General features: G+C 58.9%; 2 protein-coding genes across 2 annotated transcripts in view; one reads left to right on the top strand and one right to left on the bottom strand.

The window, feature by feature from the left end:
* Positions 1-12,451, top strand: part of PPP1R37 (protein phosphatase 1 regulatory subunit 37) — a gene marked incomplete at its 5' end in the record, with an annotated part of 13,085 nt that extends 634 nt beyond the window's left edge. Inside the window, 14 exon segments of the mRNA XM_080361707.1 lie at positions 25-122; positions 209-254; positions 416-516; positions 2,398-2,517; positions 4,479-4,629; positions 5,737-5,892; positions 6,714-6,826; positions 7,871-7,994; positions 7,997-8,011; positions 8,193-8,359; positions 9,626-10,187; positions 10,190-10,252; positions 10,504-10,592; positions 11,999-12,451. Coding sequence (XP_080217833.1) covers positions 25-122; positions 209-254; positions 416-516; positions 2,398-2,517; positions 4,479-4,629; positions 5,737-5,892; positions 6,714-6,826; positions 7,871-7,994; positions 7,997-8,011; positions 8,193-8,359; positions 9,626-10,187; positions 10,190-10,252; positions 10,504-10,586 — 1,799 coding nt within the window. The 3' untranslated portion in view covers positions 10,587-10,592; positions 11,999-12,451.
* A 1,211-nt stretch (positions 12,452-13,662) lies between these two features.
* Positions 13,663-19,150, bottom strand: NKPD1 (NTPase KAP family P-loop domain containing 1; the record flags this gene model as incomplete). Its single annotated transcript, XM_080361706.1, is given in 5 exon segments — positions 13,663-14,457; positions 14,459-15,113; positions 15,115-15,304; positions 16,738-16,867; positions 19,064-19,150. Coding segments are annotated over 5 exon segments (1,857 nt in total).
* Between the last annotated feature and the right edge of the window lie 1,272 nt (positions 19,151-20,422).

The following is a 20,422-nucleotide window of genomic DNA, read 5'->3' as shown; positions in this document are numbered from 1 at the left end:
GTTTGCCATTTCACCCTTTTCCAGCCCAAAACGTGACCGTGGAGGAGATCGTTACCGCCTACAAACTCGCCTGCCAAAAACTGAGCTGCCGCCAGATCCCCAAACTCCTCAAGCAAATTGAGGTATGACCATATTTTGCCCGTTTTGCCCCATTTTTGGGGCCGTTTTGTTGCCTTCATCTCGCGTTAATTCCTCTATTTTCATGCAGGAATTGAAAGATCTCGCTCCGCGGATCGAATGTCTGGATCTCAAAGGTGAGCCCTGAGCGTCCCGTTGCCTCCAAAGCGACGTTTTATGCGATTAAACCCCCAATATCGCATCAAAATCTCCCCTCGGTGGGTTTAACCGCCTCGAAATGAGTGAAAAAAGCTGATTTCACCCCAAAATCCCCCCCGTTTTCCCGCTCTTTCTATAGGGGAGAAGCTGGATTACAAAGCCTGCGAAGCGCTCGAGGAGGTTTTCAAGCGGGTCCAGTTCAAAATCGTGGATTTGGAGCAAACCAACCTGGATGAAGACGTGAGCACCCGCTTTATATCACACCATACATTAAATACACATTTTTCAAGCCATTTTGGTTGGTTTTGATGGGTTGGAGGTGAATTTCGGGCTCATTTCTCCCCCACATTGTGGTTCCAAAATCCCCAGTAGCGGCACCGGAACTCGAATATCTGGGAAATTAACCAAAAAACCCTGTTTTCCTCGTTTTCCTGTGTGCTCAGAGGTGTCTCTGCGGCCCCGGCCCCCGGGGATGCGTTTGTTGGGCCTTTTGGGGCCTTTTTGGGCCTCTTTCCAGCCTCTTTTCTGCCTCTTTTCCACCTCCTTTCTGCCTCTTTCCTGCCTTCTTTCCACCTTCTTTCCGCCTTCTTTCCTGCCTCTTTCCAACCTTTTCCTGGCCTTTTTCTTGCCTTTTCCCACCTTCTTTCTGCCTCTTTCCCACCTATTTTCCACCTTCTTTCCACCTTATTTCGGCCTTTTTCCTGGCATCTTTCCTGCCCCTTTCCTGCCTTTTTCCTGCCTTTTTCCTGCCTTCTTTCTGGCATCTTTCCTGCCTCTTTCCACCTTATTTCCTGCCTTCTTTCTGGCATATTTCCTGCCTTTTTCCTGCCTTCTTTCCTGCCCCTTTCCTGCCTTTTTCCTGCCTTCTTTCCCACCTTCTTTCCCGCCTTCTTTCCTGCCTTTTTCCTGCCTTCTTTCCTGCCTTTTTCCTGCCCCTTTCCTGCCTTCTTTCCTGCCTTCTTTCTTGCCTTTTTCCTGCCTTCTTTCCTGCCTTCTTTCCCGCCTTCTTTCCCGCCTTCTTTCCTGCCTATTTCCCGCCTTCTTTCTGCCTATTTCCCGCCTTTTCCCGCCTTCTTTCCCGCCTTCTTTCCCGCCTTCTTTCCCGCCTTCTTTCCCGCCTTCTTTCCCGCCTTCTTTCCCCCTTCTTTCCCCCTTCTTTCCCCCTTCTTTCCCCCTTCTTTCCCCCTTCTTTCCCCTTCTTTCCCCCTTCTTTCCCCCTTCTTTCCCCCTTCTTTCCCCCTTCTTTCCCCCTTCTTTCCCCCTTCTTTCCCCTTCTTTCCCCCTTCTTTCCCCCTTCTTTCCCCTTCTTTCCCCTTCTTTCCCCCTTCTTTCCCCCTTCTTTCCCCCTTCTTTCCCCCTTCTTTCCCCCTTCTTTCCCCCTTCTTTCCCCTTCTTTCCCCCTTCTTTCCCCCTTCTTTCCCCCCCCTTTCCTGCCTTTTTCCAACCTTTTCCCGGCCTTTTGCCTGCCTTTTCCCGCCTTCTTTCTGCCTATTTCCCGCCTTCTTTCTGCCTATTTCCCGCCTTCTTTCTGCCTATTTTCCGCCTTCTTTCCTGCCTTCTTTCCTGCCTTCTTTCCCGCCTTCTTTCCCGCCTTCTTTCCGCCTTCTTTCCGCCTTCTTTCCCACCTTCTTTCCCGCCTTCTTTCCCCCTTCTTTCCCCCTTCTTTCCCCCTTCTTTCCCCCTTCTTTCCCCCTTCTTTCCCCCTTCTTTCCCCTTCTTTCCCCCTTCTTTCCCCCTTCTTTCCCCCTTCTTTCCCCCCTTTTTCCGCCTTCTTTCCTCCCTTTTTCCTGCCTCGTTTCCCCCCTCGCTTCCCCCCTCGCTTCCCCCCTCGCTTCCCCCCTCGCTTCCCCCCTCGCTTCCCCCTTCGCTTCCCCCTCACTTCCCCCTCATTTCCCCCCTCTTTCCCCCCTCCTCCCCACCTTCCCCACCCCTTCCCCTCCTTTCCCCCCTTCCCAACCCCTCACCCCTTCCCCACCCCACCAACCCACCCTCATCACCCCATTCCCCAACACCCCATTCCCCCCAAAACCCCCATTTCCCCCCCCAAAACCCCCCATTTCCCCCCAAAACCCCCATTTCCCCCCCAAAACCCCAACTAACCACCTCTTTCCCGCTTCCCAGGGCGCCTCGGCCCTTTTCGACATGATCGAATACTACGAGTCGGCCACGCACCTCAACATCTCCTGCAACAAGCACATCGGCACGCGGGGGTGGCAAGCGGCCGCGCACATGATGAGAAAGGTTCGTTTGCCTCGTTAATTAACATTTCCACACCCATTTCCACCACCATTTCCTTCCCCGAAGGGTTTTACCCCCCAAAACCACGCGATTCAGGGCTCAAATATCCCCCGTTGACGTTCCAGACAGGAGAAAATCATAATGACATATCAATAAGAAGTGGGTGTAATTAGTGGCGTGTGGCAGCTGTTTGTTAATTATCTTTACGGCCGGATGACGAGCGTTTGGGCCTTTGTGGGGGTTTAATTAAGCATTGGGCGTGGTGCAAAAAACGCCCTCCGGCCGTAATTAACCTCCCCAACCTGTTAATTGGCATTTTCGGCGTCTTATTGTTGATATGATTCCCAATTAACGCCGTATTGTGCATGGAGTTCCATATAAACACCTTATGGTCCGTATAATTCCGTATAAACACCTTTATGGTCCGTGGAATTGGAGATAAAGACCTTATTGTCCATATAGCTGGAATTCTGTGGATAATGAGGTTTTAATTGGGAATTATATGGACAATAGGGTGTTTATTCGGAGTTATATGGACAATATGGTGTTTAACTCCCAATCAATGCCTTATTGTCCATTGAGTTCCGTATGTTGTCCATATATTGTCCATATAATTCCCAATAAATGCCTTATTGCCCATGGAATTCCATATAAACACCTTATTGTCCATATAATTCCATATAAACACCTTATTGCCCATATAATTCCCATTAAACACCTTGTTGTCCATGGAGTGCCATATAAACACCTTATTGTCCATATAATTCCCAGTTAAAAGCTTATTGCCCACATAATCCCAGATAAACACCCTATTGTCCTTATATATATATGGAATTCCATGGCCAATAAGGTGTTTATTGGAATTATATGGACAATAAGGTGTTTATTGGGAATTATATGGACAATAAGGCGTTTATATGGAATTATATGGACAATAAGGTGTTTATATGAAACACAATGGGCAATAAGGTGTTGACTGGGAATTATATAGACAATAGGTTGTTGATTGGGAATTATATGGACAATAAGGTGTTTATATGGAATTCCATGGGCAATAAGGTGTTGATTGGCAATTCTATGGACAATAGGGTGTTTATATGGAACTCAATGGACCATAAGGTGTTGATTGTGAATTATATGGACAATAAGGCATTTATATGGAATTCCATGAGCAATAAGGTGTTGATTGAGAATTAAATGGACAATAAGATGTTTATTGGGAATTATATGGACAATAAGGTGTTATATGGAACTCAATGGGCAATAAGGTGTTTATATGGAATTACATTGACAATAAGTTGTTTATATGGAACTCAATAGCCAATAAGGTGTTGATTGGGAATTATATGGACAATAAGGTGTTTATATGGAACTCAGTGGACCATAAGGCATTTATTGAGAATTATATGAACAATAAGGTGTTTATATGGAACTCCATGAGCAATAAGGTGTTGATTGGGAATTATATGGACAATAGGGTATTGATTTGGAATTATATGGACAATAAGGTGTTTATATGGAACTCCATGGACAATAAGGTGTTTATTGGGAATTATATAGACAATAGGGTGTTTATTGGGAATTATGTGGACAACAGGTTTTAATTGGGAATTATATGGACAATAAGGTGTTTATATGGAACTCAATGGACCATAAGATGTTTATTGGGAATTATATGGACAATAAGGTGTTTATTGGGAATCATATAGACAATAGGGTGTTAATTGGGAATTATATGGACAGTAAGGTGTTTATATAGAACTCCATGGGCAATAAGGTGTTTATATGGAATTTTATGGACAATAGGGTGTTTATATGGAACTCAATGGCCAACAAGGTGTTGATTGGGAATTCTATGGCCAATAAAGCATTTATCTGGAATTCCGCGGGTAATAAGGAGTATATTGGGACTCCCGGTGGGGATTTGACCCCGATGCCCCCGGGGGGGTCCGTTCTCCCCCCAGACCAGCTGCCTGCAGTACCTGGACGCGCGGAACACGCCGCTGCTGGACCACTCAGCACCGTTCGTGGCGCGGGCGCTGCGCATCAGCAGCAGCCTGGCCGTGCTGCACCTGGAGAGCACCAGCCTGTCGGGGCGGCCCCTCATGCTACTGGGTGAGTTTGGGGGGGACACAATGTCCTGGGCCCCCCCAAAATCCCCTTGTACCCCCCTGTACCCCCCAAACCCCATCCCGGTCCCTCCAAAGCCCCCTGCACAGCACCAGCCTCTTGGGGCACCCACTCATGCTGCTGGGTGAGTAATGGGGGGGGACAATGTCCTGGACCCCCCCAGAGTCCCCAGAACCCCCCTATACCCCCAGAACCCCCTTGTACCCCCCTGCACCCCCAGAACCCCCTTGTACCCCCAAACCCCATCCCAGTCTCCCCAAAGCCCCCTGCACAGCCCCAACCTATTGGGGTGACCCCTCATGCTGCTGGGTGAGTCTGGGGGCGACACAATGTCCTGGGCCCCCCCAAAACCCCCTTGTACCCCCCTGTACCCCCCAAACCCCATCCCAGTCCCCCCAGAGCCCACTGCACAGCCCCAACCTATTGGGGTGACCCCTTATGCTGCTGGATGAGTCTGGGGGGGACACAAAGTCCTGGGCCCCCCCAAAAGCCCCTTGTACCCCCCTGTACCCCCCAAACCCCATCCCAGTCCCCCCAGAGCCCCCTGCACAGCACCAGCCTATCGGGGTGACCCCTCATGCTGCTGGATGAGTCTGGGGGGGACACTGTCCTGGACCCCCCCAGAGTCCCCAGAACCCCCTTGTACCCCCCTGCACCCCCACAACCCCCTTGTACCCCCTAAACCCCATCCCAGTCCCCCCAGAGCCCCCTGCACAGCCCCAACCTATTGGGGTGACCCCTTATGCTGGTGGATGAGTCTGGGGGGGACACAAAGTCCTGGGCCCCCCAAAACCCCCTTGTACCCCCCTGCACCCCCAAACCCCATCCCATCACCCCCAATGCCGCACCAGTGCCCTCTGCTTTCACTCCACGCCCCCCCCTCATTAAATTAACTAATTAGCCATAAATCCCACGCGGGCCAGAGCTATGGGGTCATCGTTCTAGCTGAGGGTTCTCCGGGGTGGCTAATTGTTAATTAAACCCGACGAAGGCCACGTGTTGGCGCTGTTTTCCTATCGGGGGGGTGAAACCGCTGATTTTGGGGGTGTTTTTTGGGTCAAAATGCTGATTTTTGGGGTGTTTCGTACCCAGCCACGGCGCTGAAGATGAACGTGAACTTGCGGGAGCTCTACCTGGCCGACAACAAACTCAACGGGCTCCAGGACTCGGCGCAGCTCGGCAACCTGCTCAAGTTCAACTGCTACATCCAGATCCTCGACCTCCGCAACAACCACATCCTGGACTCCGGTCAGTCCTTTTGAGGGGGACACACACTGTCCTGGGGCCCCCCGGAGTCCCCAGAACCCCCTTGTACCCCCAGAACCCCCTTGTACCTCCAGAACCCACCCTGAACCCCCCAAACCCCATCCCGGTCCCCCCAGAGCCCCCTGCACAGCACCAGCATCTCAGGTGGCCCCTCGTGTTGCTGGGTGAATCTGGGGGGGACACACTGTCCTGGGCCCCACTCAGAGTCCCCAGAACCCCCTTGTACCCCCAGAACCCCCTTGTACCCCCAAAACCCCCTTGTACCCCCCTTCACCCCACAACCCCATCCTGTCACCCCCTGCACAACATCAACCACTTGGGGTGACCCCTCATGTTGCTGGGTGAATCTGGGGGGTGAATCTGGCCCCCCCAGAGTCTCTAGAACCCCCTTGTACCCCAAGAACCCCCTTGTACCCCCAAAACCCCCTTGTAACCCTCTTCACCCCCACAACCCCATCCTGTCACCCCCTGCACAACATCAACCTCTTGGGGTGACCCCTCATGCTGCTGGGTGAGTTCTAGGGGGGACACACTGTCCTGGGCCCCCCCCAAAGTCCCCAGAACCCCCCTGTACCCACCCCCCTGCCCCCCCCAGAACCCCCCTGTACCCCCCAAACCCCATCCCTGTCCCCCCAAATCCCCCTGCACAGCATAATGTGTCACCCACCTTGTCCCTTATGGCCGAGATCGACGACCCAGACAGGACCGCTGCCGCTGATCCGACCCCAGGCGGGTTTGCTCTGCTCTCCGGCTTAACGCTAATTAACGTGAGGCTTAATTGCTTGTTTGCGCCCGTCCCCCAGGCCTGGCCTACCTGTGCGAGGGGCTGAAGGAGCAGCAGAAGGGGCTGGTGACGCTGGTGCTGTGGAACAACCAGCTGACGCACACCGGGATGGCGTATCTGGGCATGACGCTGGTGAGCGCGGCCGGGGGACGGTGACAGGGGGTTGTCACCGCCTGGCCTTTGGCCCTTGGGTTGTTTCTGTCCCCCTCGAGCTGTTTCTGTCCCCCTCGGGCTGTTCCTGTCCCCCTCAAACCATCAATGTCCCCCTCAAACCATCAATGTCCCCCTCAAACCATCAATGTCCCCCTTGGGCCATCAGTATCCCCCTCAAGCCACTTCTGTCCCCCTCGAGCCATCCCCGTCCCCCTTGATCATCAGTGTCCCCCTTGAGTCATTTCTGTCCCCCTCGAGCCATCAATGTCCCCCTCGAGCCATCAATGTCCCCCTCGAAGCGTTTCTGTCCCCCTTGAGCCATCAACATCCCCCTCAAGCCATCAACGTCCCCCTCGAGCCATCAACGTCCCCCTCAAGCCATTCCTGTCCCCCTTAAGCCATCAATGTCCCCTTTGAGCCGTCCCTGTCCCCCTTGGGCCATCAATGTCCCCCTCGAGCCATCAGTGTCCCCCTCAAGTTGTTCCTGTCCCCCTTGAGCCGTCCCTGTCCCCCTTGAGCCGTCCCTGTCCCCCTTGAGCCATCAATGTCCCCCTCGAGCCATCAGTGTCCCCCTCAAGCCATCAGTGTCCCCCTCGAGCCATCAATGTCCCCTTTGAGCCATTTCTGTCCCCCTTGAGCCATCAATGTCCCCCTCGAGCCGTCCCTGTCCCATTTGAGCCATCCATGTCCCCTTCAAGCCATTTCTGTCCCCCTTGAGCCATCCATGTCCCCTTCGAGCCATCAATATCCCCCTTGAGCCATCAACGTCCCCCTTGAGCCATCAATGTCCCCTTCGAGCCATCAATGTCCCCCTCAAGCCATCAATGTCCCCCTTGAGCCATCCATGTCCCCTTCGAGCCATCAATGTCCCCCTTGAGCTATCCATGTCCCCCTCAAGCCATCAATGTCCCCTTTGAGCCATTTCTGTCCCCCTTGAGCATCAATGTCCCCCTCAAGCCATCAATGTCCCCTTGAGCCACCAACGTCCCCCTCGAGCCGTCCCCATCCCCCATGTCCCCACAGCCCCACACTCAGAGCCTGGAGACCTTGAACTTGGGCCACAACCCCATCGGCAACGAGGGCGTCCGCAACCTCAAGAACGGGCTGATCGGCAACCGCTCGGTGCTGCGCTTGGGCTTGGCCTCCACCAACTCACCTGCGAAGGTGGGTGACACCGCGGCGACCGTGCCAGCGCCATTTGTGCCCCCCAAGTCCCCAAAACGCCACTTCGAGGTGGCGGGGGGGGTCACCAAAACGCCGCGATCCCGCGGGTTCGGTGGCTCCGGCGCCTGTTGCGCCGCGTGGGAAGCTCGAGGGTGGTGTCACCGTTACCTGTCCCCATCAGGCGCGGTGGCGGTGGCCGAATTCATCGCCGAGAGCCCCCGGTTGTTGCGGTTGGACCTGCGGGAGAACGAGATCAAGACGGGGGGGTTGATGGCGCTGTCGCTGGCGCTCAAGGTCAATCACTCGCTGCTGCGCCTCGACCTGGACCGCGAGCCCAAGAAGGAGGCGGTGGGTGCTGTGGGTGCCGTGGGTGGGTGCCGTGGGTGCTGTGGGTGCTGTGGGTGCCGTGGGTGTTGTGGGTGCCCTGGGTGCCCTGGGTGTTGGGGTGCCGTGGGTGCCATGGGTAGTGTGGGTGTTGTGGGTGCCGTGGGGTGTTGGGGGTGCTGGGGGTGCCGTAGGTGCAGTGGGTGCGGTAGGGTGCCGTGGGTGCTGGGGGTGTTGTGAGTGCCCTGGGTGCTCTGGGTGCCATGGGTGTTGGGGATACTGGGGGTGCCCTGGGTGGTGTGGGTGCTGTGGGTGCCATGGGTGTTGTGGGTGCCCTGGGTGCTGTGGGTGTTGGGGATGCTAGGGGTGCCCTGGGTGCTGGGGGTGCTGTGGGTGCCGTGGGTCTTGTGGGTGCTGGGGGTGCCATGGGTGTTGTGGGTGCAGTGGGTGCCATGGGTGCTGTGGGTGCCGTGGGTGTTGTGGGTGCCGTGGGTCTTGTGGGTGCCCTGGGTGCCCTGGGTGCCGTGGGTGGTGTGGGTGCCGTGGGTGCCATGGGTGCTGTGGGTGCCATGGGTGCTGTGGGTGCCGTGGGTGCTGTGGGTGCCCTGGGTGCTGGGGGTGCCGTGGGTGTTGTGGGTGCCCCCCAAAGCCTTTGTGAGGGTCGCGTTCCTGGTCCCTGATTCCCCAACCTTCTCGATTCTCCAACGTTCCTGATTCCTGAACATTCCTGATCTCCCAAGGTTCCTGATCCCCCCATTCCCGATTCCTGAACGTTCCCGAATCCTGAACGTTCCTGATTCCCGAACATTCTTGATTCCTGAACGTTCCCAATTCCCCAACGTTCCTGATTCCCAACTGTTCCTGACTTTCCAGTTGTTCCTGATCTCCCAACGTCCCTGATTCCCCAACGTCCCTGATTCCCCAACGTTCCTGATTCCCCAACGTTACCAATTCCTGAACATTCCTGATCTCCCAAGGTTCCTGATCCCCAACGTTCCCGATTCCCCAACGTTCCCGATTCCCCAACGTTCCCGATTCTCAAACGTTCCCGATTCCCCAACGTTCCTGATTCCTGAACATTCCTGATTCCTGAACGTTCCCGATTTCTCAACATTCCCGATTCCCCAACGTTCCTGATTCCCCAACATTCCCGATTCCCCAACGCTCCCAATTCCTGACCATTCCCGATCTCCCAAGGTTCCCGATCCCCCCCATTCCCCATTCCCTCTCATTCCCACCTCCCCATCGCTCCCACCATCCCGAACCGTCTCCGTTTCCAACCCTGGGCAGGTCAAAAGCTTCTTGGAGACCCAGAAAGCTCTTCTGGCCGAGATCCAGAACGGCTGCAAACGCAACTTCGTGCTGGCGCGCGAGCGGGAGGAGCAGCAGCTCCAGCACTCGGCCTCCATGCCCGAGATCGCCCACGACGACAAGGACGAGGGGACCGAACCCGCCGCCAACGGGGACAGTGACAACGGTGACAACGGCGGTGACAACAACGGTGACAACAACGGTGACAACGGCGGTGACGACGACACGGACTCCGACTCGGACACGGACGACGAGGCGGACGCCGCGGTGGCAAAGGACTCAAGCGAAGCGCCGGGACGCACCGATGTCACCGCGCCGGAGCCACCGCGGGAGCGACCGTGTCCCCTCCCCGTCGCCGAACAGGGGGGTCCCGCTTCACCCCAATGCGCCGAGCGCAGGATTTCGGTCTCCAGCCCCGGACGAGGCCACAAAATCTTCGTGGTGACGCGGGTGGAGCCGTTACCGGACCCCCCGAACCCCAAAACGCCGGCGAATGGGGCCCCCGTGTCCCGCTCCGACCCCCCTCTACCCAACGGCCTCAAGCCGATTTCGCGCGGGCGCTACCGGACGCCGACGGCAAAACCGGGAGCTGCGCCGCGCAACACGGTAAGACCCCCCGGGCCCCAATTTGGGTGCTTTTCACCCCAAAACGCCCGCCCCGGTGACGCCCCAAGGGGTGATAATTGTGCTTTGGCTGCGGGGATTTGAAGCCGATGCAAATCGCTTTAGGAAGCGCTCGTTAATTAGGAGGTGGGGTTAATGAGCCCCGCGGGAACGAGGGTCTTGGGTGGTGGCTGTGATTGGTTGCCTGTGTTGATTTTGGGGTGAAATTGGGGGGAAATGGGTTTGTGTTGCAGAGTTGAGCTGCTCCAAGAATGAGCAGGAGCTGGAGGAGCTGCTGAGGGAGGCGGTTCAGGACGCGGGGCAGGAGGCGCTGTGAGCGCAGGTGGGGACGCTGGGGACACCTGGGGACACCCAGTGACAGTGGGGACACCCTGGGACATGTGGGGACACCCTGGGATACCTGGGGACTCCTGGGGACACCCTGAGACATGTGGGGACACCGTGGGATGTGTAGGGACACCGTGGGACACCCAGTGACACCCTGGAACAGTGGGGACACCTTGGGACATGTGGGGACACTGTGGGATACCTGGGGACTCCTGGGGACACGTGGGGACACCCTGGGATACCTGGAGACAGTGGGGACACCCTGGGACACATGGGGACATCTGGGGATAGTGGGGACACCCAGTGACACCCTGGGACATGTGGGGACACCGTGGGACGTGTAGGGACACCCTGGGATACCTGGGGACAGTGGGGACACTCTGGGACACCGTGGGACGTGTGGGGACACTGTGGGATACCTGGGGACAGTGGGGACACCCTGGGACACATGGGGACATCTGGGGATAGTGGGGACACTCTGGGACATGTGGAGACACTATGGGATACCTGGGGACAGTGGGGATGCTCTGGGACACCCTGGGACATGTGGGGACACCGTGGGACACCCTGGGACAGTTGGGGACAGTGGGGACACCCTGGGACATGTGGGGACACCCTGGGATACCTGGGGACTCCTGGGGACAGTGGGGACACCCTGGGACACATGGGGACATCTGGGGATAGTGGGGACACCGTGGGACGTGTGGGGACACCCTGGGATACCTGGGGACAGTGGGGACACTCTGGGACACCCTGGGACATGTGGGGACACTCTGGGACATGTGGGGACACTGTGGGATACCTGGGGACAGTGGGGACGCTCTGGGACACATGGGGACATCTGGAGATAGTGGGGACACTCTGGGACATGTGGGGACACTGTGGGATACCTGGGGACAGTGGGGACACCGTGAGATACCTGGGGACAGTGGGGACACTCTGGGATACCTGGGGACACCCTGGGACACCCAGGAACATCTGGGGACAGTGGGGACACCTGGGGACACCCAGTGACACCCTGGAACATCTGGGGACACCTGGGGACAGTGGGGACACTCTGGGATACCTGGGGACACCCAGTGACACCCAGGAACATCTGGGGACAGTGGGGACACCTGGGGACACCCAGTGACACCCTGGAACATCTGGGGACAGTGGGGACACCTGGGGACAGTGGGGACACTCTGGGACACCTGGGGACACCCAGTGACACCCTGGAACATCTGGGGACAGTGGGGACACCTGGGGACAGTGGGGACACCCTGGGATACCTGGGGACAGTGGGGACACCTGGGGACAGTGGGGACACCCTGGGATACCTAGGGACACCCAGCGGCACCCTGGGGACATTTGGGGACAGTGGGGACACACGTGCCCGTCACCGCCGTCCCTCTCCCGCAGGTGCCGGAGCGTCGTCGTCCTCCCGCTCCGCCGGCCGAAACCTTCAAATCACCGTTTTCTGCCCCAAAAACACTTGCCCGCCCCCCCCCAACCCCGTGTCCCCGAAGGCGCCCGAGTCGGCCACCTGTCTCCATGGCCACACCGAGGGAGGTGACACCGAGGTGACATCGCGGCCACCCGGCGCCTTCATCCTGCGGCGAGGAAGAGGAGGGGACACCGAGGGGCCACCGAGGAAGAGGAGGGGACACCGAGGGGACACCGAGGAAGAGGAGGGGACACCGCGGTAAGGTGACACTGGGGGACACCCCACACACTACAGGGACCCGGTGACACGGGGACAAGCGTCCGGCACTACAGAGACCCAGGACCGGCTGGTTATTTATTTCCAATTCCTCTCTTATTTTGGGTTTTTTTGGGGGGTTTTGCGTTCATTTTCCGTCTCTATTTATCAGCAGCTGCAGCGTTACGGGGTGGGGGGGGTGTCGAGTAGACGATGGGGGTTAATTAATTGATTTAGAGTTAATTAAGTTAGAATTAATACCTTCCGGGCTTAACCCGCGCCCTCAACTCCTCCCCCTTGGGCTGCCGGAACGTCCCAAAAACCAACCAGAACCCCCAAAAAAGCAGCTTTTGGGGGGCCCCCCCCCGGCCGCTTTTCTCAGGGAGGGTTTAGGGGTTCAGCCCGGGGTGGGGGGACGAGGCCGCGGCGCTTTTCTTAATTAATTAAGTGCAATAAATCGATCAGGGAGCCGGGGAGGGGGCGGCCGAGGGGGCGGTATTGACTGTCCTATCTGGGTCGTCAATCTGCGGGTGTTCGTGTCGTTTCTTCCTGTTCGCGGGGGGGTTTTTTTGTTAAAAAACCACCGTTTTCTATTAAATGAGATTCTGCATTCGTCGCTGACTCCCCCCCCCGCCCCTTCTTGGTGATTTTTGGGGCCCCCCCCCAAAAAAATGCGTTTTTAGGGGTTTTTGGGGGGAAATTCAGTGATTAACCGCCCAAAAAATGCACTTTTTAGGGGTTTGTTGGGGGGAAATTCAGTGATTAACCCCCCCAAAAATGCACTTTTTTCAGGGAAATTCAGTGATTAACCCCCCAAAATACACATTGGAGAATTTTAGAGATTTTGGTGATTAATCCCCCCCCAAAAATGTGGTTTTTTGGGGAAATTCAGTGATTAACCGCCCAAAAAAATGCACTTTCTAGGGGTTTTTTGGGGGGAAATTCAGTGATTAACCCCCCCAAAAATGCGCTTTTTGGGGGGAAATCCAGTGATTAACCCCCCAAAATACACATTGGGGGATTTTAGAGCTTTTTGGTGATTAATTAACGCTAACGAGTCGCCGTTTGGGCCTATTCCCCCTGCTCCCCCCGCCAAATGATGGAGCGGGACATTGAACTGGTTAAACTGGTTTATTATGGGACGACCCCCCCATTGTGTGGTGGTGGGGACACAACCTGGGGGTGTCACTGGGGCGGGTAACGGGGTCACCCGGACGCCGGGGTCCCTGCGATGGTGACACCCCCACCACGGTCACCCCAGTGCGTTGTCACCCCCACTTAGAGACACGAATGGTCCCCAAATCCACAATGGGCGCCCTCATGTCACCAACGGGGGACGTCGCGGTGTCACCGCCGCCCGAGTCCGTTATCACGGTTATCGCCGTCACTCGGGGTGGGGACACTGGACGCCGCGGGACACGGCGCCGCCGGATTTCTTGAGCCCGTCGATGCCGCGCAGGAGCCCCATCTTGCGGCGGATGGAGTGGTCCAGGTTGACGGTGACACCGAGGAGGACGCGCGCGTCGCCGGCGGTGAATGGGAAATCACGGGCGAGGAAACCGCGGAACAACTCGGGGTCCCCATCCAACCCCAAGACGTTCCGCAGCGGTTGCCGCAGGGCGCTGAGCTCCGCCGCCGTCTCTTGGAAAACGCTCCACAAAGACCTCCCGGCGAAATCCGGCGCCGGTTGGCGCTGCCACGCGTCCTCCAGGCATTGCAACACCCAACTCAACCTGCATGGCCACCCATCGGCCATCACCACCCAAGCGGCGGCCGCGCGCGGCGACACGGCGCCGGGGCCGCCGGCGCGGTGCAGGAGGAGCCGGATGGTGATGGGGATGGTGTTGACGATGCGGCGCACGTGCGCGGCGCTGGTCGGGACGTACGCGGCCAACGGGTCGGCGGCGTCGTGGAGGCAACGGAACGCGTCGTGGATGTAAAGCACCGCGGCCGCATCCAGCTCGCGGTGGTCGGGGCCGGCCGCGGCGGCTCCGCCGCACTTGGCACGGCGCCGCTGCTCCACGTTGCCGGTGATGATGCGGTACATTAAATCCTCCCGCGTTTGCACCGCGGCTTCGAGGCAACTCAAACGCGAACGGGCGCCCATCTCCGGGATGGAGAACGGCAAGGTGACCGTACGGCTCAGATATAGGTACCCGCTGTCCGCCATACCCCATACCCTTCATGCAGCTGCTCTGCTCCAAGCAGGGGACGATGACGCTGGGATCCACGGCGAGGATGAAGATGAAGGGCGTGTTGGCTCTGGAAAGCAACGTATTCATGGCGTTGAGGACGCCGGCGACTTTCTCCGGGTAACACGTGTCCAAGCTGGTGATTTCCAGCACCACGCGGAACCGGCGCCGCTCGAAGATCTCCATGAACGCCAAAAAGTCCAGCAGCGCCTCCACCTCCCGCCGCACTTTGCTCATGAAGCCCAACTGCCCGGCGAACTTGTCGCTGTTGGTCAACTGCTCGATCTTGTGCTTCTGGCTGATCAGAACGTGCTTGAGGACGGAGAAGGCGCCGAGGATCAGGCTGGAGCTGGAGACCGACGTGATGGCGCCGCCGACCACCTTCAGCACCTGGTGCTCCTTGAGGTGCGGCAACAACAGCGCCACCAACAGGATGGTGACGCCGACGACGAGGACGGCGATGACGCCCCAAAGCTTGAGGCAGGCGCCGCGCTTGAGCACCCACTCGCGTTGGCTGAAGCCGTCGGCGAAGCGCGGCCGCGTCCCCATCACCCGGTAAACGCCGAGGGGGAGGGCGCCGAAATGGTGCCGGACACTGTCGCATAAGGTTGTCACCAAACCGGCCCAGAGTTTGTCACAACCGCCAAGCGCTGAAGCGCACGAAGATGAAGCGGATGTTCTTGCGGCGTAGGTGGCTCTCGGTGACCACCGGGCGGTAAAAGGCCAGGAGCCATAGGGCTTGGAGGAGACCCCAACCGTGGGGGGAGCGAGGGGGTTGGTGGCCGCGGCGGCGCGCGGTGTCTTCGCGACGGGTCATTTCTTGGCGCATGAAGGCTGTGGGGGGGAAATGGGGTGGGGGTCAGGGTGGTGGGGGGCGATGGGGGGACGATGGGGACGTAGGGGTGAAGGTAGTGGGGGGATGTGGGAGGACAATGGGATGGACTGGGGTGGACTGGGGTGGACTGGGATGGACTGGGATGGACTGGGGTGCACTGGAATGGACTGGTGTGGCCTGGGATGGACTAGGATGGACTGGGATGGACTGAAATGGACTGGAATGGACTGAGGTGGACTGGGGTGCACTGATGTGAACTGGGATGGACTAGGATGGACTGGAGTGGACTGGGATGGACTGAAATGGACTGAGGTGGACTGGGACGGACTGGAGTGCACTGGGATAGACCAGGGTGCACTGGATGGACTAGGATGGACTGGGATGGACTGAGATGGACTGGGGTGCACTGGTGTGGACTGGGATGGACTGGTGTGGACTGGGATGGACTGAGATTGACTGGGGTGCACTGGAATGGACTGGGATGGACTGGGATGGACTGAGATGGACTGGGATGAACTGAGACGGACTGGAGTGCACTGGAATGGACTGGGATGGACTGAGATGGACTGGGATGAACTGAGATGGACTGGAGTGCACTGGAATGGACTGGTGTGGACTGGGATGGACTAGGATGGACTGGGATGGACTGGAATGGACTGAGGTGGACTAGGGTGCACTGGAATGGACTGGTGTGCACTGGAATGGACTGGGGTGGACTGGGATGGATTGGTGTGCACTGGTGTGGACTGGGATGGACTAGGATGGACTGGACTGGACTGGGATGGACTGAAATGGACTGGAATGGACTGAGGTGGACTGGAGTGCACTGGAATGGACTGGGGTGGACTGGGATGGATTGGTGTGCACTGGTCGTGGACTGGGATGGACTAGGATGGACTGGACTGGGATGGACTGAAATGGACTGGAATGGACTGAGGTGGACTGGAGTGCACTGGAATGGACTGGGGTGGACTGGGATGGATTGGTGTGCACTGGTGTGGACTGGGATGGACTAGGATGGACTGGACTGGACTGGATGGACTGAAATGGACTGGAATGGACTGAGGTGGACTGGAGTGCACTGGAATGGACTGGGGTGCACTGGTGTGGACTGGGATGGACTAGGATGGACTGGAGTGGACTGGAATGGACTGAAATGGACTGGAATGGACTGGGGTGCACTGGAATGGACTGAGATGGACTGGGGTGCACTGGAATGGACTGGGGTGCACTGGTGTGGACTGGGATGGACTAGGATGGACTGGAGTGGACTGGGATGGACTGAAATGGACTGGGGTGCACTGGAATGGACTGGGATGGACTAGGATGGACTGGAGTGCACTGGAATGGACTGGGGTGCACTGGGATGGACTGGGGTGCACTGGGATGGACTGGGATGACTGGTGTGCACTGGTGTCCCCGCGGCACCCACCGGTGACCTTGTCGAGCAGCGCGTAGAGCCGGTGGCCGCAGGGCGCGTAGAAGCCCACGGTGACGGGCGTGGCGGCGTGGCACAGCGTCTTGGACAGGCAGCGGCAGTACACGTCGTCCTCCGTCAGCGCCTCTGCCGCGGGGACAGGGGACAGCGGGTGACACCGCGGGTGACCCCCCCACTGTCCCCATTGCCTCCCATGTCCCTGTCCCCCCCACTGTCCCCATTGCCCCCCACTGTCCCCATTGCCCCCCAATGTCCTTGTCCCCCTCTGTCCCCATTGCCCCCAGTGTCCCCATTGCCCCACAGTGTCCCTGTCCCCCCAGTGTCCCTGTCCCCCCCTCTGGCCCCATTGCCCCCCACTGTCCATGTCCCCCACTCTGTCCCCATTGCCCCCAGTGTCCCTGTCCCCACTCTGTCCCCATTGCCCCCCCACTGTCCCCATTGCCCCCCAATGTCCTTGTCCCCCAGTGTCCCCATTGCCCCCACTGTCCCCATTGCCCCCCCACTGTCCCCATTGCCCCCCAATGTCCCTGTCCCCCCACTGTCCCCATTGCCCCCCACTGTCCCCATTGCCCCCCACTGTCCCCATTACCCCCCAATGTCCTTGTCCCCCAGTGTCCCCATTGCCCCCCACTGTCCCCATTGCCCCCCACTGTCCCCATTGCCCCCACTGTCCCTGTCCCCCCCTCTGTCCCCATTGCCCCACACTGTCCCCATTGCCCCCAGTGTCCCTGTCCCCACTCTATCCCCATTGCCCCCCACTGTCCCCATTGCCCCCCACTGTCCCCATTGCCCCCCACTGTCCCTGTCCCCCACTCTGTCCCCATTGCCCCCCACTGTCCCCATTGCCCCCCAGTGTCCCTGTCCCCCCTCTGTCCCCATTGCCCCCCATGTCCCTGTCCCCCCCACTGTCCCCATTGCCCCCCACTGTCCCCATTGCCCCCCACTGTCCCCATTGCCCCCCATTATCCCCATTGCCCCCCACTGTCCCTGTCCCCCCCACTGTCCCCATTGCCCCCCACTGTCCCCATTGTCCCCACTGTCCCCATTGCCGCCACTGTCCCCATTGCCCCCCACTGTCCCCATTGCCCCCAATGTCCCCATTGCCCCCCAATGTCCCTGTCCCCCCTCTGTCCCCATTGCCCCCCACTGTCCCCATTACCCCCCAATGTCCTTGTCCCCCAGTGTCCCCATTGCCCCCCACTGTCCCCATTGCCCCCCATGTCCCTGTCCCCCCTCTGTCCCCATTGCCCCACACTGTCCCCATTGCCCCCCACTGTCCCTGTCCCCCCACTGTCCCCATTGCCCCCCCACTGTCCCCATTGCCCCCAATGTCCCCATTACCCCCCAATGTCCTTGTCCCCCACTGTCCCCATTGCCCCCCACTCTGTCCCCATTGCCCCCATTGTCCCTGTCCTCCACTGTCCCCATTGCCCCCCACTGTCCCCATTGCCCCCACTGTCCCCATTGCCCCCAATGTCCCCATTGCCCCCCACTGTCCCCATTGCCCACCATGTCCCTGTCCCCCCCACTGTCCCCATTGCCCCCCACTGTCCCCATTGCCCCCCACTGTCCCCATTGCCCCCCCCACTGTCCCCATTGCCCCCACTGTCCCCATTGCCCCCAATGTCCCCATTGCCCCCCACTGTCCCTGTCCCCCCACTGTCCCCATTGCCCCCCACTGTCCCCATTGCCCCCAATGTCCCCATTGCCCCCCAATGTCCCCATTACCCCCCAATGTCCTTGTCCCCCACTGTCCCCATTGCCCCCCACTGTCCCCATTGCCTCCCACTGTCCCCATTGCCCCCCACTGTCCCCATTGCCCCCCACTGTCCCTGTCCCCCACTCTGTCCCCATTGCCCCCCCACTGTCCCCCATTGTCCCCACTGTCCCCATTGCCGCCACTGTCCCCATTGCCCCCCACTGTCCCCATTGCCCCCCACTGTCCCCATTGCCCCCAATGTCCCCATTACCTCCCAATGTCCTTGTCCCCCAGTGTCCTCATTGCCCCCCACTGTCCCCATTGCCCCCCATGTCCCTGTCGCCCCTCTGTCCCCATTGCCCCCACTGTCCCCATTGCCCCCCAATGTCCTTGTCCCCCAGTGTCCCCATTGCCCCCCACTGTCCCCATTGCCCCCCACTGTCCCCATTGCCCCCAATGTCCCCATTACCTCCCAATGTCCTTGTCCCCCCAGTGTCCTCATTGCCCCCCCACTGTCCCCATTGCCCCCCATGTCCCTGTCGCCCCTCTGTCCCCATTGCCCCCACTGTCCCCATTGCCCCCAGTGTCCCCATTGCCCCCCATGTCCCTGTCCCCCCGTACCTGGGTGCTCTCCGGGGTGCCCCTCGCCGTTGCCGCCGTTGCCGCCGTGGTGGCCGCGGTGGTGGCCGCAGTGGCCACGGTGGCCATGGTGGCCGGTGTCATTGTCCCGTTCCGGGCACAGACAGGCCAGCCGCTCCTCCTCGCTGCAGCCGGGGGGTCCCGCGGGGGCCCCCCCCGCACACGGACACACAGACAGCCTGGGGACATGGGGACTGTCACTGGCCCCGTGTCCCCATCCCCCATGTCCCCATGTCCCTGTCACCACCTCCATGTCCCTGTCCCATGTCCCCATCCCCATGACCCTATCCCATGTCCCCCATGTCCTATGCCCCCATGTCCCCATCCCATGTCCCCATGTCCTTATGTCCCCATGTCCCAATCCCGTCCCCATGTCCCCTATCCCTGTCCTATGTCCCTGTCTAATGTCCCCATGTCCCCATGTCCCTATGTCCCCATGTCCCCATCCCCATGTCCCCATCCCTATGTCCATGTCCCTGTCTATGTCCCTATGTCCTGTCCCCATGTCCCCATCCCCATGTCCCCATCCCCATGTCCCCATCCCTATCCCCATGTCCCATCCCCATGTCCCATGTCCCCATGTCCCATCCCCATGTCCTTATGTCCCCATGTCCCAATCCCGTCCCCATGTCTCTATCCCTGTCCTATGTCCCCTGTCTATGTCCCCATGTCCCCGCCCCCATGTCCCCATCCCTATCCCCATGTCCCTATGTCCCCCATCCCCATGTCCCCATCCCCCTGTCCCTGTCCCATGTCCCCATGTCCCATCCCCATGTCCCAATCCCGTCCCCATGTCTCTATCCCTGTCCTATGTCCCTGTCCCCGTCCCCATGTCCCCGTCCCCATGTCCCCGTCCCCATGTCCCCATCCTCGTGTCCCCATCCCCATGTCCATGTCCCCATCCCCATGTCCCTATCCCCATGTCCCCATGTCCCCATCCTCATCCCCATGTCCCCCGTCCCCATGTCCCCATGTCCCCATGTCCCTATCCCTGTCCCATGTCCCTGTCTATGTCCCCATGTCCCCGTCCCCATGTCCCCATTGTCCCCATCTCCATGTCCCCATCTCCATGTCCCCATCTCCATGTCCCCATCCCTATCCCATGTCCCTATGTCCCCATGTTCCTATGTCCCCATGTCCCCATCTCCATGTCCCTATCCCCATGTCCCCATCCCTATCCCCATGTCCCGTCCCCATGTCCCCATCTTCATGTCCCTGTCCCCATGTCCCCATCCCATCCCCATGTCCCCGTCCCCATGTCCCCATCCCCATGTCCCCATGTCCCCATGTCCCCATGTCCTACCCCGGCCGGTGCCACCGGCTCCATCCCTCCTCCTGGGA

The sequence above is a fragment of the Nesoenas mayeri genome (assembly GCF_963082525.1).
Source record: "Nesoenas mayeri genome assembly, chromosome: 37".
NCBI lineage: Eukaryota > Metazoa > Chordata > Aves > Columbiformes > Columbidae > Nesoenas > Nesoenas mayeri.
The sequence above is the reverse complement of the archived record's forward strand: the minus strand, read 5'-3'. Positions and strand labels throughout refer to the sequence as shown.